We start from the raw sequence: 27,426 nt of genomic DNA on the forward strand, positions 1-27,426 counted from the left end.
CAATAAAGCCTTGCCTTCAAACCCATGGTGTACTTTTTGATGTTGATCTAGGTTTTGAAGAATAGATGAAAAGAGCTGTACAGTCTTGCAATCCTTTTTACCCCACCCCCACCCCCAGCTGACAAAACATTTCTAAAATTAATTCATTTCCTTCTTTTTGTTAGCTGGAAAAAAGTAAGCCATTCTTATATATACCTCCTCGTTCCTACAAAGTCGCCTGTGTGTGTGTCTCCAGTCAACACAAAACGCTGCAGCTAGATTCATTAAGTTGCGCAACAAAACAAGACCACAATCGTCTCCTTTTGAGCCCATGTACACTGGCTGCCTGTTGAATGTGCAGATTGATGTCAAGTTTTGTCTGATCACTTTTTAGAGCACTAACTGATTAGCCAACACACCAGACTCCCTAACCCTGTACGAGCTAGGGGCATCCTGGGGTCCTCGAGCAGGTCCCTCTGATGTCCACGCTGCGTGGCAACCAATAGCCATCAAGCTTCTGCATTTTAGGACCTTGAGGTGGCCAGATCACTGCCATGCTTTAAATTGTATCCCCTTACTTTAAAAATGTCTGTCCCTTTATTGAAAGGGACTCTAATCCCCCCGACCTTGTTGACTATATACATTTTATCTGAACATTTGTGTCTTTGCTATGCTCTTGTCCAACACCGGTTGAGAAGCAACTGTTCCAAAAATTCCTATAAAAGATTTTGATACAAGTTGAAAACTGATGATAAAGACATATTTATTCTCTATTGAGCACTAGGTGCCCATGAGTGGTTGTGAAGTCCCAAACCCTTTCCCCTCTGATACGCCAAATGAAGAAGAAGAAAAAAAAAGAAAAAAGAAAGCAGAATGGATGAAATTCAAAGTGTAAAACCTGATCTGGGTATGTTGGAAACAGGCTGTTTTACAATACTCATGCTGGTAAGTACTGTCCACTAAATGGTTAACCACGTCAAGCGCCGTGCCACCTCTCGCTGAACCGAGGGCTGCCAGTGGTCTGCCAGTCCTCTGGTCGATGATTACAAATTCACTTAAGTGAGCCCTGACCTCCTGACTGGAGTCTGCTGTCCCGGCCCTCTCTCCGTCTAACACCGGCGACTGACTATCATCATATGCATTGGGCAACAGCCATTGGTCTATAACGCCCCGTCTTGTCACAATTTGAATCATGGCCTATGAGCTTTCGACATCACGGCTCTGACATCTTCTTCGCTTCTCCAATTTACCAAGTCTAATCGGCCGGCGGTTGAAAAAAATCCGTATCTTCCCAAGTCATCTGAAGTGCTACTTGAACGCCTTGTAGTGGAATGTAACTTCCGCAGTGCTACACTCAGTTCTTTCTTAGTATGACGGGGCGTCACCCTCGTCTGTGGTCTCAAGTCAACAGCCACTATTGTCAAATAGCCTGCTGCTATAGTTAGGCTCTACGCTGGAAACATATCACGTCTCCGAGTGGAAATCCCTCACGATATGACATGGGACATATATTTTCAACTTGGGTCGGATACTTATGCATTCGGCGTTATTTTCAAATTGAGTAAGGGTGTCATAAAAAAGACCACGACAATCCGTCTCTCCGTTGGACAAGTTTTAACCACTCGAACTCAAAACGAGATTTTTTTTATGCATCAGATCTGGTTTTAAAATACATGCACAATCACAAAGCAACAGGGTTGCAATCTACAACAACGAACCCAGCTAACCCTTCTGGTCAAACTGCCCAGCACTGTCTGTGACCAAAGGCAAGGCTGCTTTAACTGTTTATGGCTTGCAAGGGCGTGAATAATTTCGTAATAACAAAACATTCAGACTGTGATTCGCAATCTCCACCACACAAAACCCCGTATTTAGCACAACACGTACACATCTATCTATCTATCTATCTATCTATCTATCTATCTATCTATCTATCTATCTATCTATCTATCTATCTATCCGTAGAGCGAAACCCAAAAAAAAATCACAAAAAGCTTAGTGGTAGTTGGGAGGTACACGGACATTTCCAATACACAGGAATGTGCACAGCATACTCACAACACGCAGAGGTCTAATTAACACGGGCGACGTGTTTCTACCGGGGACACTGTTCCAACTCTTGTTGCTTCTTGGGCCAGCCGGATAAAAAAAAGAAAAAAATGAATATAAATTGTCTTGATTTTATTATTTCAGACCTCGCTCTCGTTTGTCGTTAGAGATCCACACCTTATATTCCTCGGAAACTATCACTTTTCAGAAGAAGAAGAAGAAGAAGAAAAAAAATGCACCCAGGCAATTCATTCGATGTTGAGCAGAGCGAAGCCGCGGTGAACAATGTGCTTCCAGAGACAGAGGATGAGGACTGAAGCCCACGCCCAGCTCTATCAGGCACTGAACCGCCCCGGTTACCATGCATGTAATAACCACCGTAGGCGGTTTTTTCCTTCTTTTTTTGGGGGGGGGGGTGGTGTGGTGGTGGTATACCACCACGGAATTACAAACTAAAATTGTATTCGGGATTCTTTGCACTTCTTGCTACATAGATCTATGATACAGATGTTAGCATGGCGACAAGCGAGAGATTAAAAAAAAGAAGAATATTTGGTTGACGGTCATCAGTCCCGTCTAACGTACCATATGACCGTCATCTTCTTACGCCTAAATTAATTACGAGGGGCGTAAATACTGTCTTTTTTGTTTTATTTCCCTTATTAGTTAGCCCTCTTGGCGATACGGGTCAAGTTTGTTTTATTTCTATATTTAGTTTTATTTTGAAGCACTACATATCCCAGAGAATCGTGCGACGCCGTATCCAGGAAGTCGTTCCCCGTCGTCAACCAAACTTTGTGTCTGTGTGTATGTGCGCTGCCCGATGATTCATTCGCTGTTTTATACTTTTTTTGTTTTATGCTCTATGTATCTGCGCTGAATAAATGTTTTTACATTTTAAGGTAAGGGAAGTATTGTAATGTTTCAGTTGACGCAAATGCTGTTGAAATTCGCTGCTAACCTGTGCCCGTTGCCAAATGTACTCGCTATATATTCTGACAATACAGTTAATACACGTGTTTGTGTTATACCGTATGTTACCGCAATGAGTGAAACATTTTAAAATCTGTAACGTTTCGTTGGAAGCTTAGTGATTGGAAGTGAATACTTTTGAAATTAGCTGCCTAACCTAAAAGACATCTAATCTAATTTGCCCCCTGCTCCTAGTTTATGACAAATGCAGCCTCTCACATCAAGCCAGGGTTGACCACATCAGTTAGGGTATATACCATAAACACAGCTAGATCTTCTTTTTACGTAGCTAAACAGTTAGGCATTGGATTTTGTTTACATAATTTTATTTTGCTTTTTTAATTCAGGTACAAGCGAGAGATGGATATGCCCCAAGTGCAGACTTGTACAGCACGGGTACTGTCGACTGAATCAAGTGGGGCAGATTACACGAATCCAACCCCTACTACATACGAGGACTCTGAAACAGGAGCTGAACTTTCTCCAGCAAAGCTGGTAAGGTCCTGATGCTGACTTAGAGATAGACAATGTTTATCCCGCCGATAAAGTCTATATGTTTAGCCTTAATTGCCATTGTCTTATTTACCTGGTTGGATACTGCAAACAGTCTAGCTTTTTTTCTGATCTGATCTGGTCTGATCTGATCTGATCTGATCTAGCTGATCTGTAATTATGACAACCTTTGTGATAATGATCATGTTTGGGGACTCCTTATGGGCTGCAGAATCAGTGTAAAACATTTGTGTGGCACTGTATTTTACAGTAATTGCTATTTTGCTGCACACACAGCTGTGGTTGAGGTGTCTTGCTTTAATTCATTAAGCTTTTTTGGTGGATGCTGGGTTTGGAAAATGAAGGGCATACCCCCCTCTCCATTCCCCCTATTGTCATGGAGAGAAAATCTAGCTTTCTATAAAGTTGCCGCTATGTGCATGGTGTTATTGTCGCCCTCTCATATGTTTCAGCCTAGGACTGACTATAAGAAAAATAGTTGGAAAGAACAAAAAGCAAGGTGTGAAAACGGATTACACCTTTCTGTACTGAAAACGATTTCGTTATGGGGCTTTGCTTCAATAAATCATTATATGTAATGAGGATTTTCAGTGATATTTGTGTCACCTTGGGGAAGGAGGAAACAACTGGATAGATGCATGAGGAGGAGATTTAGCCATTAAGCAAGTGGAAGTCTGCAAATTACCTCCACTCTACGTGCATCACTGACTATTGTGAGCCAAAAGTCAGCTATGTGAAATACATCCCATCCATACATTGGTGTTATTAGTATCAGACAGGCTCTGTAGACAGTCAGTTCTCTGCTAAAGGAAACATCAGAGTCATATGTTTAAGGTACACCTACATTTCTTATGATCCATCAACATGTAGCCTAACATTCACATATTATTCATGCTAAAACCACAGTAAGGATGAACTAGATCTATGCTCCTTTAGGAACTGATAATTAATGTAGGATTGCACTGGTATATTGCATCTATGCTCCTTCAGGAACTGATCATTAATTTAGGATTGCACTGGTATATTGCACATTAATCTCCTTTCTGCCTCTTCCAGAAATCCTTGTTTGCAGCTAAGGACCTCTCACAGATGACCTCACTAGAGATTTGTGTGGACACTCGGGAAAACACGATGGGTAATATTGGTAAGAAACTTTTCTGCTGATCAGAATCACACTTTCGGTTCCCCAGAAATCAAAACATAACTTAAATGTGTTAGGCACTACTGTAGTATGTAGACCAGTGTTTGGTACTGTTACTGGTTTTGGTGTTCATGTCCAGTGATCCTTATGCAAACACCTGCACTTGGTCACACAAGGAGTGGGTGTCATGGATTATAAGTGTGGGAAACTTCTCCTGAATTGCCACCTTGCCATGGTGGAGAAGCTTGTGTGTACTAATGATCCCAAGAGCTATATGCTGTCTGGAGCTTGGCTCCTGGTAGGGTCACCCAAGGCAGACAGGTCAAGGGAGAGGTTCCAGTCGAAGTGCAATCCAATCAAACAAAGATCTCAACGGCAGAACTGGCGAAAGATGTCTCCAGGTCACAACAGCAGTGAAGGCAGATGAAGGCTGCAACAAAGAGTGGCCCCCAATCGTCTTGGTTCTCCATGCCACTGGACTCTGGCCACTCCCTGCCAAGGACTGTGTGGTGGCTGCAGGCACATCAGCCACTCCACATAAAAAACTGTCATGCGCAGGCATCCCCCCATTATACAGCTCCAGGATCGGCTTCTACATCCACCTGAGGACCCAGAGGGAGGACGGTCATACTCGATCCCGAGTGACCGCCGACGATGATGACGTTGATGAAGCGGGGGAAATTTCCACCACTGCTAGACTGGCAGGAATGAGTAATACATTTGCGATCTTAATGCGGTGAGGTTGCATTATAGCTGATGGCAGTGACCTTGCACGCAGTCTCTAGTCAGAAGTAGGTAACAGATGCAATTGGGTAACAGATTAGATATCGCTGTGAGGCACATAAAGTACCGCTAATAGATTTCTCTTCGATGTTTGTACCAGATCACTACAGCTGTAACTACACATACTATCTATTGTATTTCGCCGCAAGCTGGCTGATCTGATAGTGACAGAAACGTCTCTAGTATGCTTAACTTTGTCCTGAGAAAATTAGGGAGTCCAAGCATGATGGAGGGTGATCTGTGCAGGGGTGAATCATGTCTGCCTAACCGTGGGCAGACTCCTTTCCTATCAGTAAATGGAGTTTAAAGATTCAACAAGGCATGCCTGGAATTGAGCTAGACCTGTTAAAGAGTTAATCAAGTAATCGTCTCACTATGACGTGACGAAGAAATGTCTTCTCTTATCTGATTATCTCACAGGTGCCAACTTGCCCAAGCTGGTGCAGCTCAAAATGAACAACAGCATGATCCTGTCGGTAAGGTCAGTGGAACGTCACATGAACACAATCATCGTCATCAGAGTGACATGTATTCTCTGTGGTTTGTATTTCCCTGAATAGCACCCCCCAGTCCCTTTGTTTCTTTTTTTACTGTTCTTTTCTCTGTCATGACTCAGTGTCTACAAATAATACAGAAACTGATCCAACTACAGATGTTAAAACTGAAAGTAAAATCTCATGCTAAAAAAAAGAAGCGCTCATGCTATCGACTTAGCTGGTATTCATGATATAGTTAAGAGAGCAAAACCAGAGGCCGAAAGCACAAAATTTTCCCATACTTATATAAAGAGAGTAGTAATTGAAACCAGAGAAGTGATGAGCCCTTGGGAAATCCCTGTCATACTTCACACTGCTTCCTTGTCCATGCTGGAAGACGCCCCTTTAGCTGGGACACCAGGGATACGTTTAAATGATTGTGCTTCAAGGTGAAGAGGATCTTCAGAGGTCATGGGGTTCCTTTTGCTGCTGATCGAGCAGGGAGGTATTGCTACAGTGCAGGTTGTTTTCTACTTCCACCAACAAAGGCCAAATGGGGACTTGTAACAGTCTGAACAGAAGCATTCTGAATCTGTCCGCCCTAACATATGTGAACAGATATGGCAACTGTTTGTGATTATGGAGAGATACATGAAGAGAATAGGTTCACTTTGCAGTTTCACAATCTGATATAGTGGAGTTTGCGCTGTCTGTTTCCAACGTAGTAAGTTTGACAGGAAATAGACATCGGCCTCTCCTGAACCATCCTATCTGTTTTGATTGTAGCTGCAGCTGTGTCATCAATATTGGATGGAAAGAAAGCATTAAGTCTCTAGGTTGGGACACGCACATACACACACATGCATTGTGAGTTCTACTGTATGTCTCACTAGTGCTCCTTGTAGAAGTTCAGGTGGAAGGCTGTGGCATAGAGAGAGTGTTTAGGGATAAGAGAGAATGAACAGGAAGATAGGGAGCTGTCTGCCCCACCCTGAGAGGAGCAGAAAAGAGCCAGCCGGACGTGCACAGGCTCTGATAGAATTTCCTGCTCTGGGCTGTGTGGGCTGTATTAGCAGAAAGGGCATTACAAAGATCTGCATTCCCTGACCAGGGCTTTTTTGGATGTTGCTGAGCAGGGGTGTGCAGCAGAAAGAGGAGAAGCAGGCAGAGGTAAAGCCTGCTTGTAGAGGAAGCGATAGAGGCCTCTAACAATGACAGCCAAGGGAATTACAAGTGTTCTCTGTGATTAATGGTGTTGTGAAACTTCTATTTCTATCTGTAAATCAACTTTGCGTTATTTTGTCTCCTTAGAGACCTGGGAACCTCCCTCTCTCACCTGCAGGTGCTGTGGATGTCTGGCTGCTGCTTGCAAGACCTAGATGGGATCCCCTCTTTCTCCTCTCTCAAGGTAGACATTAGAGACCACAGATGTCTCAATGCAGAGACAAATCTGACATCCATTCATTTTAAGAATTACTCCCTGTATACCTCAGTATAATGGTTGTTCCTTTATGGTTGGTTGCTCTGCTCGGTTCCCCGTCTGTCTGTCTCTTTAACTTCCTGCCTGTCCACTTCCCTGACTCCCTGTCCATCTGTTTATCTGCCTGCCTCCCTCTGTGCATGTCTATCTGCCGCTTGTCTCCATAATGTCTGTTTTTCTGTCTGTCTGCCAATGAACTTTTTTATCTCTGTACTTATCTCTATCACTGTGCACACCCTATCTGTGTGTCAGGAGCTGTATGTGGCCTATAACAGTGTGTCCGACCTGAGTCAGGTCAGTATGCTGGAAAATCTTCAGCTGTTGGATCTAGAAGGAAATAATGTGGATGACCTGGTCCAGGTTCAGTACCTGGGTCTTTGTGCCCAGCTTCACACCCTCACCATGGAGGGAAACCCAGTGTGTGTGCGCCCACATCCCACTGCAACTCAGGTAAGATAACACTATTAATAACAAAACTGTGTTTTGATTGAATGATAATCATGGATCATTATTCAGCTGAATGGTGGTTAGATTTCATCATTTTATTTTAATGTATTTTGATATCCTTTCCCTTTGCAAGACTGTGCCGCCCGTCATTGTCTGTGTCAGTGTCTGCCTTGGCAGACAGTTATCTTCTAAAAAAAATCGGCATCATTACAATAAACATGTAGTGTAATTATGAACATTCCATTCCATTCCATTATCCAAGCCGCTTATCCCAATCGGGGTCGCGGGATGCTGGAGCCTATCCCAGCAGTCATTGGGCAGCAGGCGGAGAGACACCCTGAACATAAACTACTTCATCAAAAATTGCATCAACAGTTAAATATCACCCATTCTACAAAATAATACTAGTTTTAGCGTAAGACTGGATGATGGTCTTAAGGGATGTCGCTGTGGCTCCTTTTTACAGCTTTGTATGCCAGCACCAGGGTTTTCAACTTGACACAAGCACCTACGGACAGCCAAAGGGGGTGGTGGGTGGTGTGGGGGTTGGAGTTGGTTAGAGTGGAGTGGGGAAGTTTCAGTGTGTGTGTGCTTGTGTGTGTGTGTGTGTGGGGCGGGTGGGGGGGGGGTCGTCCAGGGAGAGACAAACATCGGTAGAATTTAGGGTAGGTTCAAGACAAGGCTGGTTACAGCATTCAAAATGTGTTGCCTTTAGAGTGAACTTCCAGAGCCTGGCTTAAGAGGGAGTTGCAGAGGTCCAGATGCAAGGGGACTGAGGTTTAAACAGGAAGCTGGGCAGAGTCCATGGCAAGCAAAGGAGGGATTCAGCCGATGTGCCTCCTTTGTAGCTGAAATTGAGATACCGCACAATGGTTGGCTGTCTCTCCTATGCTAGCAGGCTTTCAGACACACTTCACAGAGGAGCTGGGCAGATGATGTCCAAAGTGCAACCACCCAGTTTGGAGACATGAACGTTATCTCACTGCTCTGTATCAGGAAAACAGGAGAGCAGGAGACATCAGAGCATCCAAACATAACAGTCATATCTGCTGTAGGGATATTACCACACACATACACACATAGACACACACAGATACGGTTCTTTTATATTAGGTGACATATTAGTGCCAGTTGTGTATTGTGATAGTAATAAGCATTTTGATAATGGTTTTAATGTGTTAATTTGATGTTAATGCACGCTCCACATCAATGACTGAACAGTCTCTGATGTCAGGTTGTGCTGGGCATGCTTTAAAGGCTACATTTCCACTTTCTCTAATTCTGATCACAGCATACTGTGTGGTTGTTTTTTTTTGGGCCAATGTGAATGTGTTTATTTACACCCAGCAGCAGAGCATTAATTAAGAATCTAGGGCAATGAGCAGAGAAGCTGATCTGAATATGCATTAGGCCTGCTTTTTGTGGTGACTGAGGGGTCCTAAGCTTTGCTTTCTTGCCAAACTATCATTCCTCTTGGTCTTTCTTTCCCTCTCTCTGTCTCTCTTTCCTTCTCTCTGTCTCCCACCCCCTCTCGCTCTCACACACACACACACACACACACACACACACACACACACACACACACACACACACACACACACACACACACACACACACACACACACACACACACACACATCCGCTTACTTCCTCTCATCCCTCATTCTCTCCTTGGTTTCCTCTTTTCCAGCCTCTCACTCTCTTTCTTCATTCACTCCATTTGTGGTTTTGTGAAGGGTGGGAGTGCTCTGCTCTAATTTGATCCCTCACCAGCACACACTGCTTTTACTGGTTTTTCTGTGCTCTCCCTGTCCCTCTGCTGATAAAAGACCAGGCCTCATTACAAAGTGCATATCATAGGATTTATTGACAACCCTCCCTCCCCCATCGTGCGCCTGCACACACACACACACACACACACACACACACACACACACACACACACACACACACACACACACACACACAAACAGCCCCATGTCTTCTGGCTCCTTATTTAGAACACAGGTACCACAAATTCATTATGGAGCCATGTACTGATGTAAGCCACAGTTTACATCAGGACAAAATGGACAGTACTGTAGGAGAGCTGGGCATTATCTTAACAGTATTATATGTGAATATTCCCATCATTCAGGCTGCTCCTTTCTCTTTTTGAGATCGTCAGTACAGTGAATTCAGAGTAAGATGTCATGCCATCTCCCCTTCACACAAGGACACACAGATCCTTCTCGTTTGTCACATATATAGCAAATGTCCATCAATCCATCCATTAGCCAAGCCACTTATCCCAATCGGGGTCGCAGGATGCTGGAGCCTATTCCAGCAGTCATTGGGTGGCTGGCGGGGAGACACCCTGGACAGGCTGCCAGACCATCATAGGGCCGACACACAGACACATTCACACCTACTAACAATTTAGTACGGCCAATTCACCTGACCTACATGTCTTTGGACTGTGGGAGGAAACCGGAGCACCCAGAGGAAATCCACACAGACACAGGGAGAACATGCAAACTCCACACAGAGGATGCCCTGAGATGACCCCCAAGGTTGGACAACCCTGGGGCTCGAACCCTGGACCTTCTTGCTGTGAGGCGACTGCGCTGACCACTGCGCCACCATGCCACCTGTAGCACAATGTAATGTTTTTATATTGTAACTATCTTTAAAGTAGATATAATAGAAAAACAGAAATTACCAGCATGGTGCTTGTCACCTCACAGCAGGAGGGTCACATGGTCCCGCCCATCTGGGTTGGGTTTGTATGTTCTCCTTGTGTTTGTGTGGGTTTTCTCCCACACTTGAAAGCCAGACGATAGGTGAACTGGAGTCCCTAAATTGTGAATGGTGTGTCAGTGACTGCATGTGTGGGTCCTGCGATGGACCGGCACCCTATCCGAGGTGTCTCTCTGCCTTCTCCCCAATGCCTGCTGGGATATACCCCAGCAATCCTATGACCCTGAATTGGATTAAGTATGTTTAGATAATGGACGGATGGATGGATATACAATTTGGTAACTGGATAATTAGATGGATAAAAACAGTTATACAGTCCTCAAATATAATGTAAATTAGTTTATTTTATAGATGCTGCTATTCAGCACATATTGTAATAGTTTCTGTGATGATTATGTTGTGCCTTACATGGCATACTCCATGTCCCTTAACTTTTTATCTCTTCTTCCTCTCTTCCCGCTCTCATTTTTGTCCCTCTCTCACTTATTCTTATGCTTCCTTTCTCCCTCCCTGCTCTCCTTGTCTTCCACCCAGATGGAGGAGTACAACTATCGTGTGGCAGTGAGGGAGCTGATCCCTCATCTGCGTTACCTAGATGATGTGAAGGTGGAGGAGGAAGGGCATTGCTCCAGCAGCATTATGGGAGAAGACTGGTCCGAGCTCCAAGACCTCATCAGAGACAGGAACTTCACTAAGGCTGCTGCTGAAGATGGTGTGTGTGTGTGTGTGTGTGTGTGTGTGTGTGTGTGTGTGTGTGTGTGTGTGTGTGTGTGTGTGTGTGTGTGTGTGTGTTCTGGGACCGAGCATGAACCTAGAACAGTCAGTCAGTCATACCTCAGGTATCACTGAACCTCTTTTCTCACCAGAGACAGCGTGTGCCTGCAACAGACTCGGCTCTCCCACAAACCCCAGTTTCAGTCCCTCCTATGTCCAGCCCTTCTCATCAGTGGGCTCAAGGCCCCTCACTGCGTCCAGACTCATGTCAGTAATAGGGCATAGAGCACTCCTCTCTTCTGAATCCAGACCCTGCTCTGCAAAGTCAGACCAAGATGACGCCAGCGTGCTTACACATGGTGGGACACTGACACTGCATTGGCTTTTCTTCAAATTGATCTCAGCACACTGCCATATTTACAACCAGCAGTGTGATAAATGAATAAATATAAAATTTATTTGTATATAACAGTATTCACCATTGCTACTTGTTTGTTGGTTTATTCTTAGTTTTTTGTGCGTGTGTGTGTGTGTGTGTGTGTGTGTGTGTGTGCATCTGATTTATCATATGCTGTAAAAAAACTTTTAGCCCAAGTTAAAAGGTTTCCACCTAAAAACATGAATGGAGCTAGCCCACGTATTCATCTCCACACTTTAATCGAGTCTGTTTTATGAGAGAATTCTTTTTCATTCTGGTTAGCCTTACCTTGTTAAAAAAAAAACTCAGTCTTTGCTCAACAGTGCCACCAAGAGGGCTTTGCTTTGACATCTAACTGAGCTGATGATGGCACTGAAACCTTTCCCTCTCTGTTGGGTTCTGAAGGAGCTGGTAAGACCCTCTTCTACGGCAACCCTGTCCAGGCTCTTCGAGTGAGGAGAGAGAAGCTACGGGTATGTCTGATACATTAGAGCAATACGAAACAAAACCCCTGTCAGGCTATTCCACAAGATAAGATTTCACCTGAAAAAAATCTGAGCTCCATCAGTCTATCATATAATCAAAAAAGTGCAAAAAAAATCCATTTCGATCAATAAATCAGTGCTAGTTTATCATTGCATGAAAGGAAGAAGGAGCCAGAGTGAAAATAAGTGTTTATGGGTTGTGACAGGCCATTAGGTTCTGGCTGGCGCAGCTAGCTCGTCTCTTTAATGTCATGTCAGAATAAACAGAAGGAGATAATTATTAGTGGGAGGAGAGGAGCCAGGGAGGAAAGCTGGGTGGTGGGAAGACATGGGGCATTGGGGGACGCAGCTCTAGTGGAGTGGCTATGACAGATAGGGTGCTTGCTGCCAACGCCATGTGATCTGTCATATTCGTGTGTATATACAGCTGCTGTCACTTTCTCCCTGTTTCTCTCACCCTCTCATCTTCTAATTAAGTATGTGTCTCTCCTTTTCTTATTGGTCTTTTGCTTCCTGTTTGTCTCCAACTCTCTGATCCTTTAATACAGCCATTTCTGTCCTGTCCATCCATATGCAATAAATTACTTGGTTCTGGGACTTTTTTTTATCACAGTATTGTTTGTCTCTCATCATGATTTTTTTTCCTATGTCTCTTGGCTCGAACTGCCCCTCTTCTGGGTAGACTGCACCCACTGCATCTTTGTCCACAACTCGTGACCTGCCCATCTTCATACCGGAACACACATATGACAACGAGGAGCCTGATGTTGGAGAGCGTGGTGATGTGTTTGCACAACTTAGGGCCTGGAGCAAACAGCACGCTAAGTACTGACCACTCTGTGATTTCACTTACTCACTGTGCTATCAAACATATTGCTCTCACACCTACAGCAGACCCTCACCACTGCCCCTTCCCTTGGTCACAGATTCTGCTGGTTATGCATGCCATTAGGATAAATTATATGGGGCTCATGAGTTTGAGCACTTCTGAGTGTTAAACACTGAAATCAATTTTCACCTTGTTTTTTAGACGTCTCCAACTCATAGAGAAGGAAACGTCACCTGAGATACTGACCATTGAGCACAGTGATGATGAAGAGGAAAGTGAGGACGAAGGGGAAGGCCTCGGTGTTACAAAGAGTGTTGGGAGTGATGAAGAGTATGATAGGGAAGTAGGAGAGGGGAAAAGAGGCGAAGGGGCTGATGCGATCTCGCCAGACTCCTCTTTCCAGTCTCTTTCTCCAGGTGAGTAACTCACTAAATGAAAGGACTTGCTCCCACTTACGAGACATGTATTTATACGCACGACACAAATTACAAACAAGCGTCTAAACATTTGCACAGTCTAAAGAGAAGACACTCATTGTTGAGTAAAGAACCCAGAATCTCTAAACATCAGCATATCCATTTTAACCAATGTTCATTTTGTGCATCTTGATTCTGTTTTGTGATTTTAGACCTGTCATATGGAGAGGCTTTCTCCCCTGATGTGACTCGACTGTCCCTGTCCCCAGACACCACCCTTTCTCCTTCTCCTCCTCTGAGTGACACAACAGCTCGTGGTAACTGGAAGCCATCAGGGATCCATAAACGTAGACTTAGACTCAACCCTGCCAGTGGAACAGCCTTATCTCTTACTAGCTCTGCAGTGCAGCTTCCAGAGGCAGAGAGAAGAGTCAGCAACAGGGTCCAGGAGGTGGTGAAACCCAAAGTCCCTCAGTGGCCCCTAACCACACACATACCTCATAGGCCAACTTCTAGTCCCTTTGACGGAAGGCTCAGGGATCAATGGTATGCATATTTTATATATGTAATTTTGGAGTATATATTATTTTGGATTGTAGCCTGAGATCCTCAGGCAGGACCCCAGGGCCCCTCTGGCAGTTCCAAAGTCTAGACTTAAGACTAAAGATAACCAAGCATTTGCAATTAGGGCCCCCGGGCTTTGGAATAACCTGACTAAGGGGATTAGGCTAGCCAGATCAGCATTTCTTTTAAAACCTCTTCTTATAACTCACTACTCACTTTTATCTAGAGCAAATTAAGCCCTTTTTGTTTGTGTGTCTGCTGTTTTATTCTATTGTATATTATTGTTTTTATTTGTTTTCTGGTTCTCTTTTATTTGTTAAGCACACTATAACTTTTTTTAAAAGCTACTATACAAATTAGTTTATTATTATTGGTTTGGAGACAAAGCAAGAGAGGCAAGATTGAGATGGCTTGGACATGTGTGGAGGAGAGATGCTGGGTTTATTGGGGGAAGGATGTTGAATATGGAGCTGCCAGGGAAGAGGAAAAGAGGAAGGCCAAAGAGGAGGTTTATGGATATGGTGAGAGAGGACATGCAGGTGGCGGGTGTGACAGAGGAAGATGCAGAGGACAGGAAAAGATGGAAATGGATGATCCGCTGTGGCGACCCCTAACAGGAGCAGCCGAAAGTAGTAGTAGTAGATTATCTATTATTATTGTTATTATTATCATTTCTTTTGTGTTTCCTGTTTTACATCCTGTAGAGCTGGGTCCAAACTATGGCCCTGAGGCACTATAGGGCAGATGTCACTTGATTGACAGTACTCGTCATAATATGCGAGCTGTTCTGAGTAGGGTGATCTTCTGGACTGCATGGATGTTGGTGAACGGTTGGTGAACTTTTCCATTCCCTTCTTCATGAGTTCTAGAGCTCCGATGACCACTGGTGTTGTTTTGGTCTTCATACTCCACATCCTGTTGATTTCAATCTCCAGGTCTTTGTACTTGGTCAGCTTCAGCTTCTCTGTTACTTTCACAGAGGTGTTTTTTTCAGATGATATTGCCGTGTCGATGAACATGCACCTCTTTTCCTTCCTGTCCTTGATAATGATGTCAGGCTTGTTGGCTTTTATCTCTCTGTCAGGGTGGATGGGCAGGTCCCAGAAGATGGCGGCAACATTCAAACACACAAACACTCCACAGCACACATAAGGCAAATAAATACAACATTTAGTGAGGAGAACAAAGCCAACAAAAACCAATGCAACAGTAAACAGTGTTTATCAAGGTGGAGATGGTATTACCTCTTGCCATTTGAGTTTAGCAGGGAAATGGCTGAGGGAATGAAGGAGTGTTTGTATCTATTGGTTTTGACTAATGGGTATTTGAAGCTTTGCTGGGTATTTGAAGAGTATTTAAAGGTATGCTGCTGCCTTGTTGTGCCTGCATATAAGTGCTCGGTCTTTGCCAGTTCCAGGCAGCCTGAGACAATGTGGTCGATGGTTTCTTCGTACATTCCACAGATTCTGCATTTTGGGTCTGTTCCATCTTTGATGATGCAATGGTGATAGGATCTGGTTGCCAGGCTCTGGTTTTGTGTAGTGATTATCAGGCCCTCCATCTCTGCTTTCAGTCCGGTGCTCCTCAGCCACTGGTGTGTCTTTTGTTGGTCCATGTAACACAGTGCGTTTGGACCCAATTGCAGAGAAGAGGCAGAGGCAGTTGGTAAGTACTAAGTCGCTTTACTGCACTTCAGCAAACACACAATAACCAAAAAAACCACTGCCAAACAGAGCAGGCAAAAATGCAAACCAGAATAAACATAAAATACTAAACAAGGAAACATTCTCTCACACGCAAAGCCTCTCCAAGACTCGATGACGTATCTCTGCAAAGCACCCAGTCAAATAGTCCCCAGCACAGGTGCACCTAATCACAGGCCAATCAAGGCGACTGGGCGCAGGCAAAACAAAGCACCAATCAAGATGGGAGAGCCCAGATAACAGACCATGACAGGTGCACCCAATCACAGGCCAACAAGTATGCAGGTGCCACTCATACTGGCTGACTGCAGGCCGATAGGGAAATGTCACCTGTTGGCTGCTGATCCTTCGGCCAGTGATTGTGCCAGTCCATGTCTGCGTCTCATTCTTTTTGGGTACTTCCTGTGCATTGCGTTGTCCTCCCAGAGTTTTTGCAGTTGCTGCTGGCCATGGTGTTTTGCCTTCTGCTTCACTTGTTTGGCGTAGATGGTAGTTACCTCATTTTCAGTTGGTGGGGTTTCTGAGACATCAAGCTCTTTCTTGAATTGTGCAGCTTCTTTATTGATGGAGTATCTCTGATGTTTTACTATTCGGAGGAGTGGGTCGTCTGTTTTTGTCGGGTATGCATCCAGCCCGATAGTGGTAGTTTTGAAGGTCAGTTCGAGTTGGACTAGGCCTTGTCCTCCTGAAGCTCTTGGTAGGTACAACCTGTTGACATCTGCTTTCAGGTGGTGCATCTTCTCCATGGTCAGCATCTTTCTTGTGTTGGTGTCTAGTCTCTTGATGTCGTTCAGTTTCAAACTGATGATGTAGTACGTCACTACAGGTATAGCTAGGGTGTCGATAGCTTTATTTCTGTTAGCCACATTGAGTTCGCTCTTCAGTACCATACGCACTCTCCTGTGGTACTCTTTCCGGATCTTCTCCTTCATGGTTGAGTGTTGTATGCCGTCTCCTTTGTTCACTCCTAGGTACTTGTATGTGCCATCTTGGTCTAGCTCTTTGATTATGGTATCGAAGTCGAAGTCTGCAGTCTTGGTAAGTCTTTCTGTCTTGAAAGTGGCTTTGGCACACTTGTCGATTTCCAATTCCATCTTGATGTTGTCGCTGAAGGTCTTGACGATGGTGAGTAGACCCTTCTGCTGATTGTCATCCTTGGTAAACATCTTGAGGTCATCAGTGTAGAACAGGTGGGCCAGTTTGCCATTCTGTGATTTGTACCCATAGCTGGTGTTCGGTAGATTGGTGAGTGGTGCTAGTGCAGGGCAGAAGAGCAGTGGTGATAGTGAGTCCCCTTGGAAGATTCCGCTTCTGATGTTGATCGGTCTCGATGTTAATGACTCTGCTGCATGATGGAGATTCAGGGTGGTCTTCCAGGTCTCCATGCTCTCTGTGATGAATTTGACAGTTGTTGGGGAGACTCTGTAGATCTTGAGGCTCTTCTCCATCCAGGAGTGTAGTATGCTGTCAAATGCCTCCCTGTAATCAATCCATGCTGTTGACAGGTTCTTTTTCTTCTATTTGACCTCTCGCAATATGGCTTTATTGATGAGTAGCTGGTCCTTGCATCTGTAGCTACCTTTCTTACATCCCTTCTGTTCTTCTGGTAACACATTTATTTATTATTATTATTACTGCACAAATGTAACCAGCAGAACCATAGGCATACTTGCATCATGAGGCTAGGTATATGTTTGCATTAACACAGTTACTGAGAATGCTGTGTGCTCCACTTTTTGTTCAATTTGCTCTTCAAATGATCCAGTTCATTTTGCATTGGATGGTTTTTAACCTGTTATCAGTGTATAATTCATAGTATTTATTCCTCTTTTTTTTTTTTAGCGCAGGGACGGCGTTACGCAGTGTGCAATTGGTCAACCAACATGAAACCTTGAGACCTCTGGAAAGACCTGCGATTCTGCGTCCTCTCACAGCAAGGGCGGCTCTGCAGAAACATCGCCAGCAAAACGCACTAGAACCCAGCAGAGGGCGCTCACACCTAGACTGAGACCGGAACAGAACGGCCCAAGTGGTGAGAACTGGACAGCTTGCTTGGGCAGCTCTCAATATGATATACGTTTGTGTCAAACAGCTGTTCTATTGAAAACCCTTTCATCAGATGTGGTGCAGGGTGGCAAGAGAGAGTGACAATCCTCTACCTGTTACTCCATCTGCACTGCTTTGCTCCAACTCTGCATTGACTGAGGTCTGATGGGATTCCCTGGGGGTTCCGTTTAAAGCAGTAAAGCCATGGGTTGTCCTGTTTGTATAAGAAGAGGACACGGTGATCAGATAGTGTGTACAGGGCCAGCAGTGTGTGGGCCGAGTCTTCGCTCAGCTGAATCAAATGACACTTCTGACATCCAGCGGGCTCGTCAAGCCCAAGGTTTCAAGGTTTGCCTCCTGGAATTATGAAATGAGCCATGTTACACTTCCGAGTTGAATTTCTGCTGTTTCTTTAAAATGTGTGAATGAACTTCTGACTCTAATTTCCAACTCTAATTTGTATTTCTCATCTTTATATATTGCATTGATAGCCATGAAATTTTTATCATAAAAGTACTTTTTTATTAAAAACATGATTTTCCTTTTTGGAGGGTGATATAAACCGTTTCCTCCTATTGCTTTCCCCCCCAGTCCTGCTCTGTCTGTAGTCTGCAGAGTAAAACAAATTGCCAAGGGCATTGCTATTACATTTTGGTTGTAATATTATCTTCAAGCCACTTGAGGGCATCAAATTCGTTTTCTGTCACCACTTACTAAGTACAATCCTACTAGTTCACCACCTTGAAATTTGAGAGCAATGTTCTGCATTCCTTTCCCTATGGCCACGTCGAACGGGGCCTTTGCCATCAAAATGATATGGTAGTGTAAATGCAGTATCCAAGCTTTTGGCCTGGCATTATGTTGATTTATTTTTGTACTGTATAATAATACAGTGAAACAATGCGAGGGGGGAAAAAATGGAGATATAACAATGAAACTCCAAAAAACTCACCAAGGTACTCAGACATACACTGATTTAAAAGTTATTATGATGGCATTACCATGAGTGTGTGTGAATTAATTAATTGTGAAGCGCTCTAAGTGGCTGCTGCAGCTAGAAAAACACTATAAAAATGCAACTTGATTGATTGATTTAATGACTCCAATTAAAACCCACACATAGCGGCTGATGCCTCAAGGTGTAATCTCACATTGGTTGCACAGGTGTATTTGTCTACCTCCTGTGGTTTTGACATTGAAATAAATGATTTTCTTTTTCAGTTTTAAGTCTACCAAACCTTGAAACAAAGGGGCACATCACACATTGTGTATGGCTGCACATGGTAAAACTTAATAGAGCATGCTACGAAACTGTGCCTTTTTTTCTCATGGGCCAATAAGTGCTGTTTGTCTTGAGGCTGTCGTCCTCGTCTTCATGTTGCGCTCATGTTTCAGCGCCTCCACCGCCATGCTGGCAGTTATGAACATGTCCGGTCTTGTGTTTTGATCCCGGAAACACACACGCACACGCACATTCATTCACAGACACACATATACACACACACATCAAGCAACTTTGCTTGTGTCTATCAGTTGTGTTCCTTGGCATCTCTAGCAACAGGATACAAATAAAGGGAGTGAAACAACAAAATAAAGGTTGTAGTATGACAGCTGACAGTATGGATTTGTCTTACCGCGGTAGAAAAAGCAACGTATTCCCGCAGTTTTCCCGCCAACCGGTTTCCCGCCAACACCCCCCTCCCAAAAAAAAATAATAATAATAATATATATATATATATATATATATATATTACAGTGTCGTCTAGCTCAAAGCCAAATTGTGCCCAAATAGGCGACGTAACATTTGGCTTTGGAACTAGATTTGTCACCATTGTTGCCTAGCTGGCGTCAGCTGCATGGGCGTTACCACGTAACAGAAGTGTGTTCACTATAAGCACCTGCAATTACAATCTAACTCCAACTGTTTACTTTATGCTTCTGTCTTTTCTGTCTGTGTATTGTGTGTGTATATATTCAGCTGAACGTTATCTTAAGATACCACAAGTACGACAGCATAGAAATAATAAATGTTGTAGCATTCATCGCTATTAAAAAAACACACACACTTCCAAACTTAGAGCTAAACGTTGCTTTATTTACGACTGTTGTCGGCCACAGCCACGCCATACACACCGCCATTAAACCCGACTCACAGGTCGTCACTCTCTCCAAAGACTTGACCGACCCACTAACCCTTAACCATGCAACAGTGTACCACCCCACGCTACCCTCCCCCCCTTTATTAAAGTCTTTGACCCTAAGGACAAAGTCTCTAAACCTCAGAGGAGTTCTCCACTAACTTCTCGGTCACCCGGTAGGCGTTCTGTCCCCTGGTTGGTCCTCACCTGGCTCTGGTCGGGGTTGCCCCGCCCCCCAAGGTGGTGCGCTGGGCACTGGGGCAGCAGATTGGCTCCCATTTATTGCATGTCACGGCAGGCAACACGTGTTCCCTCCTCCCTTCCAGTCACCTGAGGCGTCGCAGAGCCCCTGGATGGCACCAGCCGGTCATGGTGTAGCGCCACTTTGCAGCCCCACAGAGTCAAAGATACCTGATAGACAACCTCTCCTAGTTGCACCAAGACCAAGCAAGGCTCCACCGAGTGGCTGTCCAGTTTAGGGCACCTGCCATTCTTCTGGGTTGGGGTGTAAACCCAAACTAGCTTCCAAGCTGCAAAGTGTTGCCCCTGCACTGCCCCTAATAATTGCTTTTCTGCCGCACCCCCGCACTCTGCATTTGCCTCTGGGCGTATGCATGTGCGGTGTCCAAACGGTCCTCAAACTGCCTGGTGTAGCTCGGACCTGCGGGGGCAGATGGTACATCAAGGGCCCGTCCAAAGGCCAGTGCCGCAGGGTTCCACATTTCCCTGCCCAAAATGAGGAGGGCCGGTGTGCATGAAGTCGAGTCCTGGACTGCAGAGTGGCATGCCATGAAGACAAGGGGTAAGTGCATATCCCAGCCGAGCTAATGGGTGGATGTTAGGATAGATAACTACCTGAGTGCAGTTAAACCACTCCACTAACCCATCATTCTGGGGGTGGAGGGATGTTGTGCGAGTCTTAGTGATTCCCAGCCGCTCACACATGGTGGAGAAAACCCTGGATTCAAAATGTCTCTCCTGGTCACTATGGATGGACTCCGGGACCCCAAAACAGTATGGCAGTGCATAGGCCTCCAGCCATTTAGTGAAGTAGTCCACAGCAGTGAGTATGAAGCTGTTCCCCCGTGCTGTGTGTGGGAATGACCCCACAAGGTCAACACCCACCCGCTTCATGGGCTCTCCCACTGGAAACTGATGTAACTCAGCCCTCGACTGAGCCTGTGGCCCTTTGCAAGCTGTGCAGAGGTCACAGCACCTGTAAAAGTCTTCAACGTCCCTCCTCAGACATCCCCGGTAGAAGGCCTGACACAGCCGGTGGCGTGTCTTCATCACCCCCAAAGTGACCCAAGCCTGCAGAGCCATGCGTGGCTTTGAGAACCGCCTCCTGCATCCCTCTGGGCACCACCACTTGCCACCTCTTCTCCCCAGTTGCTGGTTCCACCCAGGCTTGTTGGAGGACCCCATATAGCAGCCGCAGAGTCTTGAACTTGGCCCACAGACCTTTTGTCCATGGGGAGAAAGCTGCCAATTCTTTCCATGAGGTCGCTGCTGTGCACCCACCCACAGCATCACAGGCTGCAGGTCCTGTCTCTGCTCTGTGGACCAGTCTGCAACATCCACCACCTGCAGCTCTCTACTTGCCAGTATGGCCACCCCACACTCTTCTCTGTCCTGCTCGTAGGCCCCCAGGACCAGCTCATGTTTCCTGGTTTCTCTGTGGTCACAATACTGGCAGCCCCCTGAGCTGCATGGTCAATGAGACAGTGCGTCTGCATTACCATGCCGTTCTCCTGTATGGTTGGTTATGGTGAACTCATAGCACTGCAACTCCTCCAACCAACGAGACAACTGCCCCTCCTTGAATGTCATCAGCCACTACAAAGAGGCATGATCAGTGCTTATGGTGAAAAACCAGCCAAACAGGTAATGCTTAAAGTGCCAGACGGCAAAGACTACTGGCAGCAGCTCCCTGTGAGTGACACAATACTGCCGTTCAGCTTTGCTCAGTGCCTTGCTGTAATAGGCCACAACTTTCTCTCCATCTGGCCACACCTCTGACAGGACCACGCCTACCCCCTTCCTGCTCGCATCCATGTCCAGCACCAGGACAAAGGACAAATGGGGGTCAATGGGCACCAGGATTGGCGCGCTTGTCAGGGCCTGGTACAGTGTGCGAAAAGCCGTTTAACAGTGCTCTGACCAGAGGAATTGCTGGTCCTTCTGTAGTAACTTGTACAAGGGGGCTGCAATGCATGAAAACCTCCGCCCAAACTTCCTGTAGTAAGAGGCCAACCCTAAAAAACTTTTTAACCCCACTGTTCTGTAGGGGAATCCTCAAAGAGGCTTGGACGCAATCTGCATGACTGTCGACCTCATGTCCACTAAGGCAGTACATGAAACATCCTCAATGCGGATAGGAATGTGGCAAAAGTCTGAAACAGAACTCCTTCCCACCACGCCAACTTAATGCCCCTCACCCTGCAGTTATGTGAGGCCCAGCTGACATGCATGGGTGGTGTATGGGACATTGGTGTGGGGTGCGCATCGTCCCGCCTACTGCAACCCCGCGTCGTTTCCTATCATCTTAGCCCGGGCAGGGCAATTCTTCACCAGGTGTCTCGTCTGGCCACAGCCCCAAAAGAGGTACGTCTGTGTCTGAGGCCGTCTTTTGGTGCCCAGCTGGAGGCACGGCCAGCCCCCTGATTATTTCAGTCATGTCCTCCAGCCACACGCCGGCTTTTAGGCAGCAGCCCCCCGCTGCTCTAACCAGAGGGGGTGTCCGCAAACGTGCCGTGCTGCGCTGCTTCCATGACCATCTCCCTTTCTAGCGCATACTCCCGCGCTTCGCATAGGGAGCGTGTACGAGCCAGCTGGGTATGAGTGCGCAGGTCAGCCGGGGAGAGTGCCCTGAGAAACTGGTCGCGGGCCAGTTAGGTTTGCCCCGTAGATGGTATGCATGCGTACGCCCGTCTTGTCAAACTCCATGTCATTAGCGCAGCGGCTCACCCGCACGTCTTACTCAGCCATGCCGCTCAGGTCGCAGGAGCTCCGGTCGAGAGTGTAATATTTGCTAGTAATATTTGATTTGCTAATGTCCCTTACGGCTTTCCGTAGCGCCACAACAAAGTCACGGGAGGTACGTAACAACGTCAGTCGGAATCCGGTCGGTGAATAAACACCCAGCACGAGAGAAGTCGTCCTTGCTTTATTAATGTTATAAGTTAACATAGCCAGAGGGCACAGATCATTACATGGTGTCAGAGTAGCGGAGTTTAAATACCCAATATGGATTCGTACGGCGTTCCAGCTCCACGGATGGACTGGGAATCGGCGAACTTACCTGAAGCATGGAGACGATTTCGACAAACAACGGAGCTAATGTTCACGGGCCCCCTGCGCGGGAAGAATGAAGAGGAGAAATGCAGCTACCTCCTGCTCTGGATAGGGGAAAAAGGGCGCGATGTGCACAACACTTGGACACTCAGCGGAGAACAAGCCAAGAAGCTAGAAACGTACTACGATAAGTACACTGAGTACATCACCCCCAAAGCAAACCCGATTTATGCCAGATATAAATTTCATGAAAAGATGCAGGGAGAGAGTGAAACCTTCGAACAATTTGTAACTGAACTAAAGCTCCTAGTCAAAGACTGTGGCTACCCAAATGCCGACGAGATGGTCAGGGACCGCATCGTGTTTGCCACCAACTCACCCAGAGTGAGAGAAAAGCTACTTAGCCAGGGAGCTGAGCTAATGCTAGAAAAAGCCATAGATGTAGCCCGCTCACACGAGCTAGCAAAGCAACAGCTAAAGTTTATGGGCCAGGGCAGCACACATGAAACGGTGCACGCAATAGGCAGAAAGACTTACAAACCGAACGCACCCAAAGTAGCTAACGCTAACTTCAGACAAAGGGAAGGTAACGTTAGCACCGCCGCTAGGGCGTGTAGCTATTGTGGAGGGCTACACGGCGCTAAAGCCACTTGCCCAGCTAAGGGTAAACAATGCATTAAATGCAAGAAGCTCAATCATTTTGCTAAAGTATGCAAGTCTAGCTCCCAGGGACAGACAAAGTACTACCGCGGCACAGTACATGCCGTCGGAGAGAACCCAGAAGAGTACACCACTGACAGAGAGCAGGAAGAACTGTACTTCGACAACATTACAGTGGAGAGCACCGCTGTGGGAGAACAGACAGAGCTGTACATAGACTGCATCTCAATAGAGAACAACGGAAAAAGCAACGAGCAGGCTTACGTAGAGGTTGGAATTGGCACACCTCCACAGAAGGTAAAGTTTAAACTAGACACGGGCACAGGCCAATACTATTCCCACCGACCTGTTCCAGGCGCTGTTCAAAAATGTGACACTGAAACCAGCAATACACAGACTCACTGAATATGGAGGAGGCGCGCTGAGCGTGAAAGGCACATGCAAACTCAAATGTAAGTACAGAGACAATGCAATGATGCTGGACTTTTACGTCATTGACACAAACGCCCCACCAGTCATGGCAATGAAAACATGCCGTGACCTAAACTTGGTAAAAATAGTGATGGCTGTGAGCGAGGAAAACAATGTCACATCACAGAGCATAATGGATGAGTATGCAGATGTTTTCCAGGGAATAGGAGAGTTCCCAGGCGAGTGCACCTTCCGCGTCACACCAGATGCAACGCCGGTCGTCTGCCCGCCACGCAGAATCCCCATCGCCCTACGCAGCAAACTGAGGGACGAGCTTGACAGCATGGAGAAAGGCGGCATAATCTGTAAGGTAACAGAACCCGCAGAATGGGTGAACGCACTCGTCATTGTTGAGAAGCCAAAGACAGGCAAACTTAGAGTGTGTTTAGACCCCAGAGCTCTTAACAAAGTGATACAACGACCTCACTACCCCCTCCCCACGCTGGAGGACGCCACCACAAAGCTCGCTGGAGCTGAGTACTTTAGCGTGTTAGACGCGCGGTCAGGCTATTGGGCCATCAAACTGAGCACTGAATCCTCAATGTTGACGACATTTAACACAGTGTTTGGCAGGTATCGTTTCCTCAGACTGCCATTCGGAATCGTGTCCGCTCAAGACGAGTTCCAGAGACGCGTGGATGAAACATATGAAGGATTGGACGGTGTGACGGCCATAGTGGACGACATACTAGTGTTCGGCAAGACTAAAGAGGAACATGACCAGCGTCTCAGAGCGATGCTGAAGCGCACAAGGGAGCGAGGGGTGAGGCTCAACCCCGACAAGTGTCACATATGCGTGTCCGAGGTAAGCTACTTCGGCCACACGCTCTCACACGAAGGCATCAAACCAGACCCACACAAGGTGAAGGCGGTCAAGGACATGCAACCCCCACAGAACAAAGCAGAGCTGGAGACAGTCCTCGGCATGATCAACTACCTCGCCAGATTCGCTCCACACCTCTCACAGATAAACTCACCCCTCAGACAGCTTCTGAAACAGGACAGTGAGTTTGTGTGGGATGCAGTCCACGACAAGGCGTTCCAAGAGATGAAGAATCTCATTACACAGCACCCAGGTCCAGTACTCTCATATTTCGACCCGCAGAAAGAGCTGCGACTCCAAGTGGATGCATCCAAAAGTGGCCTTGGGGCTGTCATGCTCCAAGATGGCAAACCAATTGCCTATGCGTCCAAGTCACTCAACAGGACTGAAGAAAACTACGCACAGATAGAGAAGGAGCTCTACGCTGTGGTCTTCGGCTGCAAGAGGTTCCACGAGTACATGTACGGATGAAAAGTGATTGTGGAGTCAGACCACAAGCCTCTGGAGGCAATACTAAAAAAGCCACTGGCAGCAGCACCACCCCGGCTGCAACGGATGATCCTGGCGCTCCAAAAATACGACATCCAAATCATCCACCGCCCCGGTAAGGACATACCGGTGGCCGACACACTGTCACGCAAGTCAATAGAACACCACGACAGTGACCTACAGGAAGGGATGGAGGCCCAAGTGCACACAGTCCTCAGCAACATCCCTGTGAGCGACACAAGACTCACAGAAATCAAGCAGGAAACAGCGCAAGATCCACAGCTCACCGCACTCAGACGAGCCACACTCACTGGCTGGCCAGACACAAAGAAAAAGTGCCCGCCCAGCATCCAGGAATACTGGAACCACAGAGCAGAAATCTCAGAAATGGACGGTATCCTGTTCAAAGGTGAGAGAATCATTGTCCCCCAAAAGCTTCGCAAGGACATGATACAGCGCATCCATGCCAGCCACCTTGGCGTGGAAAAAAGCAAATGCCGAGCAAGAGACTTACTGTTCTGGCCTGGCATGGGGAAACAGATCGAGGATGCGGTAGCAGACTGCAGCATATGCCAAGAACGGCGCAGCGCAAATGCAAAGGAACCAATGATGTCACACGCCATACCCGAGCGGCCGTGGCAAGTGATAGGCACAGACCTATTCACATGGAACTCACAGGACTTCATAGTCAATGTGGACTACTACTCCAGATTCTTCGAGCTAGAAAGACTTTACAGCTGCACCTCATCTGCCGTCATCATGAAGCTGAAAGCAGCAATGGCTCGACACGGAATCCCCGAGACTATCATCAGCGACAACGGTCCGTGCTACAGCTCTGGTGAGTTCCGCAACTTCTCACAGACATGGGGTTTCTCACACACCACCACAAGCCCCCACTACCCACAGAGCAACGGCCTCTCCGAGAAGACTGTCCAGACGGCCAAACGCATCCTGGACAAAGCCAAAGCTGAGAACAAAGACCCCTACATGAGCTTACTGGAGTATCGCAACACACCGGTGAACAACCTGAAATCACCGGCACAGCTACTGATGAGTCGGAGGCTGCAGTCCATTCTCCCATCAACAGCAAAACACCTGCAGCCACAGATCGCCAGTCAGGAGGATGTTCACAAAAGGAGAGAGGTATGTCAACAGCGCCAGCAGGCATACTACAACCGAACAGCCAAACCTCTGCCCCACCTGCCCGCAGGCACACCAATCCGCTTCCGGCAGGAGGATGGATCCTGGAGACCTGCAACTGTGGAAAGACCAGCGAACACAGACAGGAGCTACCACATCCAAACCAAAGAAGGTCAGATCTACCAACGCAACCGTCAACACCTGCGACAAAGCAGAGTGAACACTCACACTACACACACACACACTTCACAGCAGACTGTTACCAGCGCTAACAACAACACACAAGCCCATCAGCAAGAGCATGCTGAACCTCCAGACACGTACAATCAGCGACAACCAGACACACAGCCTGGTTACACCACGAGGTCAGGTCGCACGATCAAACCAAGACAAATCCTTTACTTATGAATGTTAAAAAAAAGAGAATTTTACACCAACCTGTACTATACCTGCTATGTTTTGAAAAGAAATATTTACAGCGTTCACTTACCTTGTGTACCTACCTGCTGTTTGCAGTTACCAGTAATGAAATGAAAAAAAAAGATGAAATGTTATTACGGTGTCACATTTAGACAGTGAAGGAAATGTTTTACACTACTTGTTGCAGTCCAGTTATATAAGAGTTCCACTTTCATATTCTTTCTTATTAAGATTGTA

The 27,426-nt window shown here is 46.3% G+C and overlaps 2 protein-coding genes across 4 annotated transcripts in view; one reads left to right on the plus strand and one right to left on the minus strand.

The window, feature by feature from the left end:
• Positions 1-2,268, minus strand: part of LOC130113706 (GTPase HRas) — a 20,070-nt gene extending 17,802 nt beyond the window's left edge. For all 3 annotated transcript variants that reach the window (XM_056281304.1, XM_056281305.1, XM_056281303.1), the window contains exon 1: positions 2,038-2,268. The gene's annotated coding sequence lies outside the window, so the exon portion shown is untranslated. The remainder of the gene's footprint in view (positions 1-2,037) is intronic.
• Positions 1-17,929, plus strand: part of lrrc56 (leucine rich repeat containing 56) — a 19,357-nt gene extending 1,428 nt beyond the window's left edge. The window contains exons 2-13 of the mRNA XM_056282419.1: positions 4,570-4,657; positions 5,858-5,918; positions 7,225-7,321; positions 7,646-7,843; positions 11,114-11,291; positions 11,446-11,652; positions 12,117-12,184; positions 12,879-13,021; positions 13,227-13,441; positions 13,654-13,987; positions 17,551-17,740; positions 17,828-17,929. Of these exons, the coding sequence (XP_056138394.1) occupies positions 4,570-4,657; positions 5,858-5,918; positions 7,225-7,321; positions 7,646-7,843; positions 11,114-11,291; positions 11,446-11,652; positions 12,117-12,184; positions 12,879-13,021; positions 13,227-13,441; positions 13,654-13,987; positions 17,551-17,716 (1,755 nt within the window). The 3' untranslated portion in view covers positions 17,717-17,740; positions 17,828-17,929. The remainder of the gene's footprint in view (positions 1-4,569; positions 4,658-5,857; positions 5,919-7,224; positions 7,322-7,645; positions 7,844-11,113; positions 11,292-11,445; positions 11,653-12,116; positions 12,185-12,878; positions 13,022-13,226; positions 13,442-13,653; positions 13,988-17,550; positions 17,741-17,827) is intronic.
• Positions 17,930-27,426: the final 9,497 nt, after the last annotated feature.

The sequence above is a fragment of the Lampris incognitus genome, chromosome 6, assembly GCF_029633865.1.
Source record: "Lampris incognitus isolate fLamInc1 chromosome 6, fLamInc1.hap2, whole genome shotgun sequence".
NCBI classification, from domain to species: Eukaryota; Metazoa; Chordata; class Actinopteri; order Lampriformes; family Lampridae; genus Lampris; species Lampris incognitus.